Source organism: Bubalus kerabau, chromosome 16 (assembly GCF_029407905.1).
Source record: "Bubalus kerabau isolate K-KA32 ecotype Philippines breed swamp buffalo chromosome 16, PCC_UOA_SB_1v2, whole genome shotgun sequence".
In the NCBI taxonomy this organism is placed as follows: Eukaryota; Metazoa; Chordata; class Mammalia; order Artiodactyla; family Bovidae; genus Bubalus; species Bubalus kerabau.
Window position 1 is genome coordinate 45,035,879 of NC_073639.1, and position 11,934 is coordinate 45,047,812.

Sequence of the window (11,934 nt, forward strand, 5' to 3'; positions counted from 1 at the left end):
CTCCTCCGTCCATGGGATTTTCCAGGCAAGGGTACTGGAGTGGGGTGCCATTGCCTTCTCCAAGTTGCTCTGTCTCACCTCTAACTCTTAATGCTTTCTTGTAGTCTAAAAACAGAAAGATATAATTTATTTATAGAGTACTGGAAGTTAGGGCCTAGATGGTAAATTGCTTGTTATCAAACAATATTATATGTGATACCCCTGGCTTTGTTGTAGTAACAACAGAAATGCTATTTGTTTTGGTCCTTTCCCGCTACTAGAAATCAACAATGAAGAAAGAGCTTAGGGTTCAGAGCACCATTTAAGAACTGGTTGGTAGATGTGTCTTTACAAGTAAAGCTCTAAACACACTTATCCAACACAACACATGTTGATTTTATAGCCAAAGTAAAATAAGACTAAGCTTTCTCTCATATATAGTGTCATTATAATTGGATAAAAGCATACAATGATGACAGGAATAAGGTATAGAGACTTTTTGAGAATTATTAGCTGCCGCCGCCAAGTCGCTTCAGTCGTGTCCAACTCTGTGCGACCCCAGGGACTGCAGCCTACCAGGCTTCTCTGTCCATGGGATTCTCCAGGCAAGAATACTGGAGTGGGTTGCCCTTTCCTTCTCCAGTATATGAAAAAAAAGGGACATTAAATGAGAATCAGCTCCCTGGAGAGTTATTTTTTACATTCTCCCTGACCCCTTGATGGTAACTTGACTACCTAGCAAGTACATACCATTTCTTCATATCATTTGATTTCCCTTATATTCAAATCTGTCAAGATAACACATAAAAGGAATCAAATTGAGGAGAAAGGAGTCAATTCATTTTTCATTTTTCTAGTATTTTCCAGCTTATAACTTTTTTTCATTTAACCTACAGTGATGTGGTTGGGGCTCTCTTGCTCACCTTTGGAAAACATTCAACCAGCCCTGGGAGCTTATGTGCCCTGGAGAAAGACTGTGTGACATTTATGGATAACCCCCTGGTTAGGCCCATGACCCCACAGATCAGCTTGCCTGAAGCTAGCTCTGCCAAGGTCCCCTGATCTGTAGACTGTTTCTTGACCAGCACCGTACCCTCTTAACTGTCCAAGAGGCTGGTGGCTCATGGAGCACCTCATCCCATGTGACTGCTTTTATATAAATTTCATAGAAAATTGGCTTATGCTAACTTCTCTTGTAATCACTGCTTTCCAAAGTATGCTTTTTGATGTGAAGTCCACTTACCTGCCTGCAGAAAACAGAGAGGAGGGTCATTTGTCTGGTAGTGGGTTTGTTGTGTTAGCAAGGCAAAACTGATTCATCTCCCTCTGGAAGTAGTGCTGGTTTGGGCGGGGTGCTGGCCCTGGGTGACATTTGCCTCAGTGCCTGGCCCACTGCTGGGTAGTAGAAGATATTACATAAACATTTGTTGGATGAATAAATGCAGGATTTTTGCAACGTGGGCTCAATTTTGGTACTACTTTTTCTGCATTTCTGTCTTAGCAACTGACTACCTAGAGTGACCAGCCCTATAAGATCTGCAAAAAAAAAAAAAAAAAAAAAATCAGGAGGAAGAGAAAATATGGGAGTTTAGTAAATAAAAGAATAAAAGACTTAAAATGACAAAAGAATAGAAATGACAGCCAGGGGACTTCCCTAGTGGTCCAGTAGTTCAGATTCTGTGCGTCAATGCAGGACACACAGGTTTAACCCCTGGTTGGGGAATTAAGATCCCGTGTGCTGGGTGGTACGGCCATATAATTAAAAAAAAAAAAAAAAAAAGACAATCTGTGTCAAGCCATCTTTTGAATTTTGAGTGTACGTATAATCTTCAACTAGACAAACTATTTAATGTGATGTTTTAGGGGGAAATGTGCATTTTGAAGACAAACACAACTGTGTCTGAATCTTAACTTTGCTACTTACTAAAATTCTATGCAGAGTACAATATTTAACCTCTCCGAGGCTTAGTTTTCCTTCACTGCAATGGAGAAACTACCTTTTGTTTCGGAAGCTTGTTTTGTGGTCAGTCATTTCATACAGTGTGTACATGTATGTCTCAACAATAGTAATGACGGTTTTCCATTTTTAAGTATCTTCTAGATGTCTGCATCAGGCTTGGGTGTATCCACTTTTGTGTCCTTAACCCATCAAAAGTACAAGGCTGATATTATGATTTGTGATATACAGATAATTAAATTGAGACTCAGTAATGTAAAGGGAGCTATACAAGTTTGCAGAACTGCAAAGAAGAGACTTGAGTTTATATTTATCTAACTCCATAGCCTAGGCTTTAACTTACCATGATTAATAAATATTATTTTTTTCCCTTGCCAAAAAGACATGGAAGTAACCCAATTCTCCCTTTCCTAGTTAATGTCTGCCCTCTATAGGGTGGCTGCCCTACTCCCACAATAAACCCCAATAAGCCAAAGTATTCTGCTTGTTCATTTAGAATCTAACTGCGGGCTCCATATGTGGCATGTTCTTGGCTATCATTATCGGTTATCACGTCTTTTCCATAGCTTTATTCTCGGTAACTTAAAGTTTTATACTGTAATACTGAAATCCAGAGAGAGTTAGGGAATGCAGTAAACTTTTAGAGCCACTGAGATAACCCAGATTTTCTGGATGTATCCAAGTACAGTGATTTGTATCTTCTGTCCCAAGTAGCATCAGAGATTCTTCTGGCCACGCATCGACATGATGTCAGTGGGAACTCTGAATGTGAAGGGTGGAGATGCTTAGTTTGGATGATCTGCCTGTGGAGCTGTTAACGGAGCTGGGTGAGAAGGATATGAAATTTGGACTTATTCTGACAGTTAATTAAACAAACCTGGCCCCAATTAAATTCTGGCAAGTCAGCCACTTAGAAAGTACTTGTTCTTTGGACATCTTTTAACTTTCCCAAGTTTTGTTTTTACTCAGCATCTTAGATTTTGTTTTTGCTTTCCCTTTCAGATTTATAACCGCCTAGATACACATTGCTGTGGGTTCCGACCTCGGAAGGAAGATACCTGTGTACAGAGTGGACGGAGTTCAAAATGTGACAACCAGGACACTGTGGTTCTAGCCCACATTGTCCAGCGAAAGCAGGACCCAAGACACTTGGTTTTTATAGATAACAAGGGTTTCTTTGACAGAAGTGAAGATAACTTGAACTTCAAACTCTTAGAAGGCATCAGAGAGTAAGTTTCCTGATGTAATAACATCTGCAGGACATTGCATTTCTATTGAATACGTAGTATGGTTTGAGAAGACTCATATCCTGTGTCTGATCAATTTAACCTTTAAAGAGAATCTGGGAATGGAGGCCCAGAGAAGGGAACCAAACCTAAGGGAAGTAGAAAAAAGGTGCAGCCAGGTTTCACTGTAACTGACCTGTGCAACCTACAGAGGTCCTGCTGCATTTCACAGGCATCATATTGCTTGGCCCTCATGTGAAAATCCAGGTGGTATGAGGTTGGAAGCATGCAGGCATTTCTGGAATAGGAACTAGCCTGGTGGAGGTGAGCAGGTCACAGGGGCTCCATTACCAGGGTGCAGGATGGGGAAACCAACAGACATTCAAATACTGACAAGGCAGGATGTCCCAGAGCAGAATAAACTCAGTGACTTTGATGAACACATGGGAAGTTAGAGGCAACCCGCTGAGTAGAACACAGTAGCCAAGAATAATGGCAGTTCAATTCAGGTAAGAGGGTTCCTGAGCATTTGGAAATCCTTCTGTAGACATAGATTAATGGGGACAAGTATCTTGAGCTTACACTCAAGAAGTATTTGGAAATAAAGGAAACTAAGACATTCCATAGTGGTAGGGACCTCACTGTAGAGTCTGAGATATTCACCCCAAACATGGGGACTGAAGTTACATTTCAGACTCCCCTTCATAAGCACCCATTCATTGTCTTTCTTTCTTTTTTCTTAATTAATTAATTTTTGGTTGCACTGGGTCTCCATTGCTGCATGCGGCCTTTCTCTAGTTATGGTGAATGAGGGTTATTTGTTGTGGAGCACAGGCTCAGTAGTTGTGGCTCGCAGGGTAAGGAGTGTGGAGTCAGTAGTTGTGGTACATGGACTTAATTGCCCAAAGCAAGTGGAATCTTCCTGGATCAGTGATCAAACCTGTGTCCCCTGTATTGGCAGGTGGATTCCTATCCACTGCACCACCAGGGAAGTTCCCTTCATTGTTTTCAACCTTAGTCAGAAATCAGGGTCACTAAGAAACTGGGGTGTGTGTCTGAGACTTGAAAATAGAAGGGTGCTCTAGTGAAACAGTCCACCAACCTTGTGAGGCCGAGTGATTGCTGGGGACACATGAGCAAGTCTAAAATTGGGAGTAGAACCCAGGTCCTCCAACCCCAAGTCCAGTCATTTTTCTGCAGTAACTTGTGGCATTTCTGCTGTTACTATTTCTCTTGTTAACAAAACTCTGAAGCATATTTTAATAATTCTTCTTAGCACCATGAATTAGGTAATGGGGAATTTTATGTATTTCCAACGCTAGAGTTAATGAGTTTCAGGACATCCATTTTCATGAGTTTTTGCCATGACTTTCTCTATTAATACCCATTCCTTATATCTCTGTGGATGGAAGGTAAAATATAAGTGTCTGCTAAGTGTTTGAGGTGAGGAAATTTTATGTGTAGGAAAATTTACATACCAGCAGCATCACTTACTGAGTCGATATTATGGAGTCCTCTTAAATCTCTGAATTTCCTCTTAGAATTAATAGTGCCTGGAGAATCCATCTCTCTCATACATTCATAAAAATATGAGTAACATTTTACTTATGCTTTCAAAGGAGATTTAACCCTAAATGCATTATAAGGAGTAATGGGTTTAAAGTTAAATCTTCTTTGAATATGTAATTTCCACATTCAAAGGCAAAAATGAAGATTTCACTAACCCAGATTTATGCATAGAATATTTCCATTAAGCAGCATAGCACAGAGTCAGGTAATTTTTTTGATTTTCCTTTATGCAAGGATTAGACACTAAAGAGATCCATGAATGTAGTGGTTTCATCTTGTACATTCTGCCACAGCTAAGTTAGTTCAAGGGCCAGAGAATTAATAAATCATGGATTATTAATACTTCCTATAGCAAAAACGCTTAATTAATACTATGGTTACTAAACTATAAAGGACATGTCTTTGGGGGTGCTCAGAGCATCTGATTAACATTATTTAATTTCACACTTACTCAGACTCATTAAGCATGTCCAGCTCTTTGGCCTTTGGTCTCTCTGCAGCATCAGAAATGCTGGAACATATGGACTGCTGTATTCACGCCCCCTCAGTGCCATCCCCAGCTTGATCCACTGACATTTGGAAAAGATGCTTAGAGGACTGAAGCTCTTGGCAAACTGTACTCTTGGAACAAATATATATTCTGTTTTAGTTTTTAAGGAACTACTAAATTTACTCTTAAACCCCAGTATTTGTACTGTACTTTCATCAGCATTTTAATGAAAGCTGGGAGAGAGGCCAAATTGGAGATTCAGCAAAATGTTGCTTATAATTTTGAACGAGAAATTTTACTAAATCCTTTAGATAATGTATGTGCTGTATCCCTGCCTTTATTATTTCTAAATGAAGAGCAGGAATCATAATGCCCTTCTTTAGGTAATTCAGCAAGGATCCCTCTAAATTGACCTCAGGTTTTCCAGAGAGGTGCTTCCTTGTAGAGTGCCCTGGCCCTCAAACCTGAGTTTTGCTAAATTTATTTGAAAATAAATTAATATTAGGGCTTAATATAATGTTTCCAGATTCTTAGAATTTCTGAAGTATTATCTGAATAAAAGGCATTTCAGTCTTTAATTAGGCATTTTGGTGTGACTTCTTTCTTTACACCACATGTATTTTGTATAATTTCTCATTAAGTTCATTCATGCAACTCTGCTTCAGGAAGAGTAATTTACTGAAATTGTCAGCATTTTTTTGCTTCTCATATTTTCTTGCATATAATCTCATGTTAACACTTAGGAGGATAGGATTCTACTCAACAGATTAAAGTGGTTTCTTATGGGTGCTGCTGCTGCTGCTGCTAAATAGCTTCAGTCATGTCCGACTCTGTGCAACCCCACAGACGGCAGTCCACCAGGCTCCCCTGTCCCTGGGATTCTCCAGGCAAGAACACTGGAGTGGGTTGCCATTTCCTTCTCCAATGCATGAAAGTGAAAAGTGAAAATGAAGTCACTCAGTCGTGTCCGACTCTTAGCGACCCCATGGGCTGAAGCTTACCAGGCTCCTCCGTCCATGAGATTTTCCAGGCAAGAGTACTGGAGTGGGGTGCCATTGCCTTCTTTGCTTATGGGTGCAATGGAGTTTAAATTTGAGGAAAGTACTTTTCCAGATTATCAGAATTCCTGCTAATTCTGTCCCTCTCTTTGCCTACATATAATGGTCTTAAGTAAAACATTGGTATGTCAAGTTCTCAGTGGTATAGAAAACTCAGTTCCTTTGAAATCTCTTCTTCTAGTATATAATTATTGAGAAGTGTAAGCTAGACGCTGACAGAAATGTTTCGATCCTCAAGATATTATCTGATAGTATGATTTATACCAGATTAATGACTGGCCGAACCACTGGGCAGGGCATAGTATTTCCAAGCAATTACAAAGACTGAAATATCATTTTCTCTTTTCAGGTTTCCCGAATCTGCAGTTTCTGTTTTGAAGAGCCAACACTTACGGCAGAAACTCCTTCAGTCTCTGTTTCTTGATAAAGTTTACTGGGAGAGTCAGGGAGGTAGACAGGGCATCGAAAAGCTAATTGACGTGATAGAACAGAGAGCCAAAATCCTGCTCACCTACATCAACGCACACGGGGCCAAAGTGTTACCTATGAATGAATAAGAAAAGGTCTTCTGGCTAGCGGTCCAGTCCTTTTAGAGATGAGGCAGTGGAGATGAATACACAAAGTAAATGAATTTAATCTAGTAAATATGATGAACCTGAGCACAATAGCAGTCTTCAAAAGCTTTTGCAAATATACTGCTAAGATGTATCTGTTTACATTTTCCTTTAACATCATGACTGGGAGTCTCAACATCTGAGCACAGAATAGTTGCACTTTTGATCCCAGTTAGTTGTATTAAAGCATCTGTCACATCAGTTAACAGGATAGTATGAACCAGAAGTAGTGATTCCTTTAATAAATCAGGTTTGATGCCATTTGCTGGTCTAACCAAATACTAATGGGAACAGTTCTGGATATCTTTCTATTGTTGATTGTTAGAACAGACAGCAGTTTCAACACTACCCAGAGGCAACTCTATGCTGGAAAATGGAGGTGTATAACCTTCAGAAACTTCAGACTCTATAGTAATTTTAAGGAGAAATGTTGGTTTATTTGTAAAACCTCCAGTGTATATTCTATTGTATCTAAAAATGATCAGCCAGCTTTGTGATCCTCAACACAAGAATCCCATTTTCCATTCCCTTTTGGAAATGTATTAACATTTTGTTATCAGTATAGAAACCTACATCTGACAGTTTATACATTAGGTAGTTTTACTCTCTGTTTTGGTCCAACTTATGTCTGGTGGCTTAAACATTCAATTTTTAGGTATGACGTTGCATATGTGAAACTATGCTTATTGAGTGTCTTTTGGTTGGGCGGATGTTCTTTTTACATTTTTTGTCATTTTTACTAAGGATAGGCTATAATTTCTGCTTATTTCATAAATAATAGTGGATTTCTTCAAGTTTGTTCTTTGTAATTATATTTAAACATAATTAATTGATATTGTCCAGATATTGACAATAGGACCAGATATTGAGTGTGTTTGAGTATATTGTTTGACTTATTCCAATATGAAAAATAGGAGCAAAATAATTAAAACCCAACTCTGATAAGTTCTCCTCAAGTGAAATCACATGACTAGAAATGGGAAATTGGAAGATATTTAACCTCAAACAATTCTCTCTGAACTCTGTTGTTTAGTCACTAAGTCGTGTTCGACTCTGTGACCCCATAGACTGTAGCCCTCCAGGCTCCTCTGTGCATGGAATTTTCCAGGCAATAATAATGGAGTGGGTTGCCATTTCCTTCTCCAAAGGATCTTCCTGACCCAAGGATCGAGCCCATGTCTCCTGCTTGGCAGGTGGATTCTTTACCACTGCACCACATATCCTTGGAGGCATCTACATCATGGTGTTTGATAGATGTTCACATAGAGATTTGAAGTCTTGAACAAATGGCTATGACAATCCCCCCTCACCTCTTATTAAGAAGCTACTATACTGACTTCTTTCAGTTTAAAAAAATAACTTAGGAATATTTATAATGCATTTTATCCTGTTTTCTCAGTTCTGCATATTATTCCTAAAGTGCATCCCATTTTCTGTGTTCTAATAAGGGTCACTCAGAATCACTGAAGATTAGGACTACTAAAGACAGTATGATAAAGGCTAACCTATCTATAGATTTTAATTTATACAAATATTTGAGGCAAAGTGACACAATAACATGTAGATTATAAAAAAATGTAGTCAAAGGAAAAGGGAATCATTTGATCCTCTAATTATAACTTTTCTAAGCTTACATTCAGGCCCTACTTTTTAGCACCCTCACTTCTCAGCTGACCCTTAGAGGGCTGGCCTTCAGACCATGCTGTCTTCAGCGTTCCCTCCGTAGCCCTGAGTGCGCCTCTCCCACCCTCCGCCCCATACTTTCTAGGTACATGTGGACTTTGCTGAGTCTCCACTGCTACCTGCTGTATTTGGTCTTTTTAAGATCACTTTGTGTCTCAATAACCAGCATATTAATGAGAATTTGGCCTAACAGAAGTCTGGAGATGCAAACTCTACATTAAAATAACTCTTTGTCAAGTTGCCTTATACCTTGTCTTATCTAGGTGACATATTTGCATTTTAATATGCCTTTCATGGAATATACCATCTTGTCCAACTTTGTGACACTGGTGCTGGAAATCTCAGGTTCCTCAGAAGTGGCTTTGATTTTGCATCTTAACCTTTACCACTTCTGGACAACTTGGTCCTCCAGCTGGTGGGTCTCATTGTTTATCTGCCTCCAGTTTTCTGAAATGCAAAGTATCAAATGACAGGTCCAGGATCACATGTTTAATTTAGTCACCTTTGCTTTTTAACAGTATATGTTGTTTTAGAATCAGTGGATAATTCATGCTATATTATTTTTGAATGATGGATGACTTGAGGCCAGGCTTTTCATTCTAATAAGTAATACTCTTCTCTTACTGAAACAATGAGAATACTCTGCCTTGTAAATGTACTCATTAGGCTGCAGTTTGGTTCACATTGCACATTATGGGGTTTATTTACAATTTGCTAAATTTAAAATAGAGCAGTTTAAGTAGGCAGACATTCAGAAGCTTATTCTTGTGTGATTATTTTTTTAAAGTGATATTATGAAAATAAATACATATCTTAAAAATATGTCATAAAAATGTTAAAAATTAAAGATGTGTGTTTTTTATTTTGTCAGTCTTTTTGTTGTTGTTTTGTTTTTATCTTGTTTTATAGGTGAACTGCTTTTCAGAAGTGAACTCTGGGGGAGTGTTTGCTACCTTTATCCATGATAAAAGAAACAATTGAATAGTTGAGACTTATACTAGACTGTGTTTGTGTATGCATATATTTGATATCATTAATAATGATATTATGCCTTCCCTTGGTGTACATTTAGCACTCTTTTAGGTGGTATGCAAATTACTTAACAGATATCATAAATTATAAGAAGATACTAATTTGGGGTTTTCTTTGCTTGATGTGAGTCTTACTATTATATTTAAGGCTTGCTTGGTAGCATTCATATTTATTAAATTTATTAGGCACCTGGGGAACTTATTAAAATATAAAATGTCTTAGACTTATGTTCAAAATATTTATAATCTCTAAACTTCTGTAATAGCCTGTTTATACCATTGTGCTTTTAGATATATGGTAAATTATATCCAGTGACTGAAATAAAATAACCTAAATGTAGGTTCATCTATATATTGTCTTATGAAATTCTAATGTTTATCTCAGTACAGATTAAATAAGGCACATTAGAGCACTTGCCTGAAAATATGATATGGAAATGACATTGATACATAAGTCAAATGAAGATGATGAAGGCATTCTCTAAAGAATAAATAATGTTATCAAGAATCAGGAACTTTCATGAATGAAAGATGATTTGACTTGTCAGAAAAGGTATTGGACACTTGGAAATAGCCCCAAGTATTCTTTCAGTGCAATGCTGGACTTCATTTTGTATTGAATGGACTATTTAACAATGCTCTAGGGCAGAGGTTAACTTGTAGAATTTTACCCCAGGGAGATGCAAATAATTTCTGTCTGGTGGATAAAACAATCCTATCCTAATGGCTTTACAAATTATTACCCTGTTGGACACTAACCAGTTTTTTTTTTTTTTAATTTGTCCAATAATCTTATCCTAACATTTGCCTGTAAATATTTAGCTTTTGAAACATTCTTGAAATCGTAGTGTCTTCTTACTAGTTTTCTTGTTATTAATTATTTTAATAAAATCTTTGAATATGTTCATTTTATATTTGCATAAGAGTTGGGGTTTTACCTTTTTGAAGATTTTGGCTTAATAAACTTTTGACTGTAGAGTCTTATAATTGTATTTACTTGAGTGTCGTGATTTTAAAATTTTGAAATTTTAACAACTTTCAAAACAGAGTCACATAATTTAAAAAACTGAATGCTACCATTTGATCAACAGCTTAAGTTTATTTTCATTTCATCCTTTAACTGATTAAGAATTGTTAGTTGATTATCTGCTTGAAAGGTCTGACTCAGATGGGTTACAGGCAGACTTTGTTTTGCAGTCTAAAATGCACATTGTACATGAAGGAAGTCACAGAAATCCTTTCTTATACTAGCATTGCATATAGTTAAATTAGTTCAACATTTTGTTTTTCTTCTTAGAAAGGTATCTTTTTACCCTCATGTCTCCAAAGTGCATTGGAGTAAAACAGACACAGTTTTGCATGCATTAAGAAATTTGTATGCATCTTCTTAAAAAGTAATATGTGTTTCTTAGCAGTGCTTGTCAAGATTTTTAAAGCTTTTGAGACAAAGAGATTAAAAAAACCTTTCCTTGTCAGGGGCCTTTTTGTCATGCTGCAGAATAGCCAGCTGAGCTATATTTCAAAAGGCAAACTGGGCTGCAGGGAGTGTGGCCAGTCACTAAATGAGACTGAAACAGCTGTGATTTTGCAAGACGTGCCAACATTTTCTTTAGCTCCAGGACACCAGACATTATCTGGCTCATAAAGTACTCTATGTTATTGGCTCAACTTCTGTTTAGGAGAACAAGAGATCTTGTTCTATATCCTCATTTCAGGCCCTCAGGAGTACTAAAATTTGAAGCCAACGTTATTTTTTGACCATATAATACTTTAAAAAAATAAACTGCAGTTCACATATCCTCTCTAACTTGGTGAGAATACTTTACAGTTAAACTTGCAAAGTTTAGGTCATTCATAAGAGACTTTTGAAAAATGTGTAGCATCTCCTAGGAGAGAGTCAGTCTTCTTCTCTCTCAATCAGGTAACAAGTGACAGTTAAAATACAGGACTTTCCTGCGAGTTTCACTGACAATTATGGCAGTACTATTTGTGTCATTTCCATCTTACTGTATTGTTAGTTGCAAGCAGAGAGAATATGTTTAAAAAGAAGTGACATGGTGGCATCCAAAGTAGGAAGTTCCTAATTAAGGACTCAGAGTCCTAATTAAATTGTTATGTTGGCCCTAGACTATTTACCAGATGCTAGTAGTAACAGGTCTCCAAGTTGTGACAACCAGGAATATCTCCAGATATTGCAAACTGTCCCCTGAAAGGCAAAGCTATCACTTTAAGGTTCAGAACTACAGCTTTAGTCCATTGATTAAAAAAGGACCCCCCTGCCCCACTATAGAAGGTAAACCTTTAATTTTCTTTTGTCTTCTCACATT

The 11,934-nt window shown here is 37.6% G+C and overlaps 1 protein-coding gene across 1 annotated transcript in view; it reads left to right on the forward strand.

The window, feature by feature from the left end:
- GASK1B (golgi associated kinase 1B) overlaps positions 1–10,534 on the forward strand; it is a 71,580-nt gene extending 61,046 nt beyond the window's left edge. The window contains exons 4-5 of the mRNA XM_055550084.1: positions 2,939–3,165; positions 6,629–10,534. Of these exons, the coding sequence (XP_055406059.1) occupies positions 2,939–3,165; positions 6,629–6,836 (435 nt within the window). The 3' untranslated portion in view covers positions 6,837–10,534. The remainder of the gene's footprint in view (positions 1–2,938; positions 3,166–6,628) is intronic.
- Positions 10,535–11,934: the final 1,400 nt, after the last annotated feature.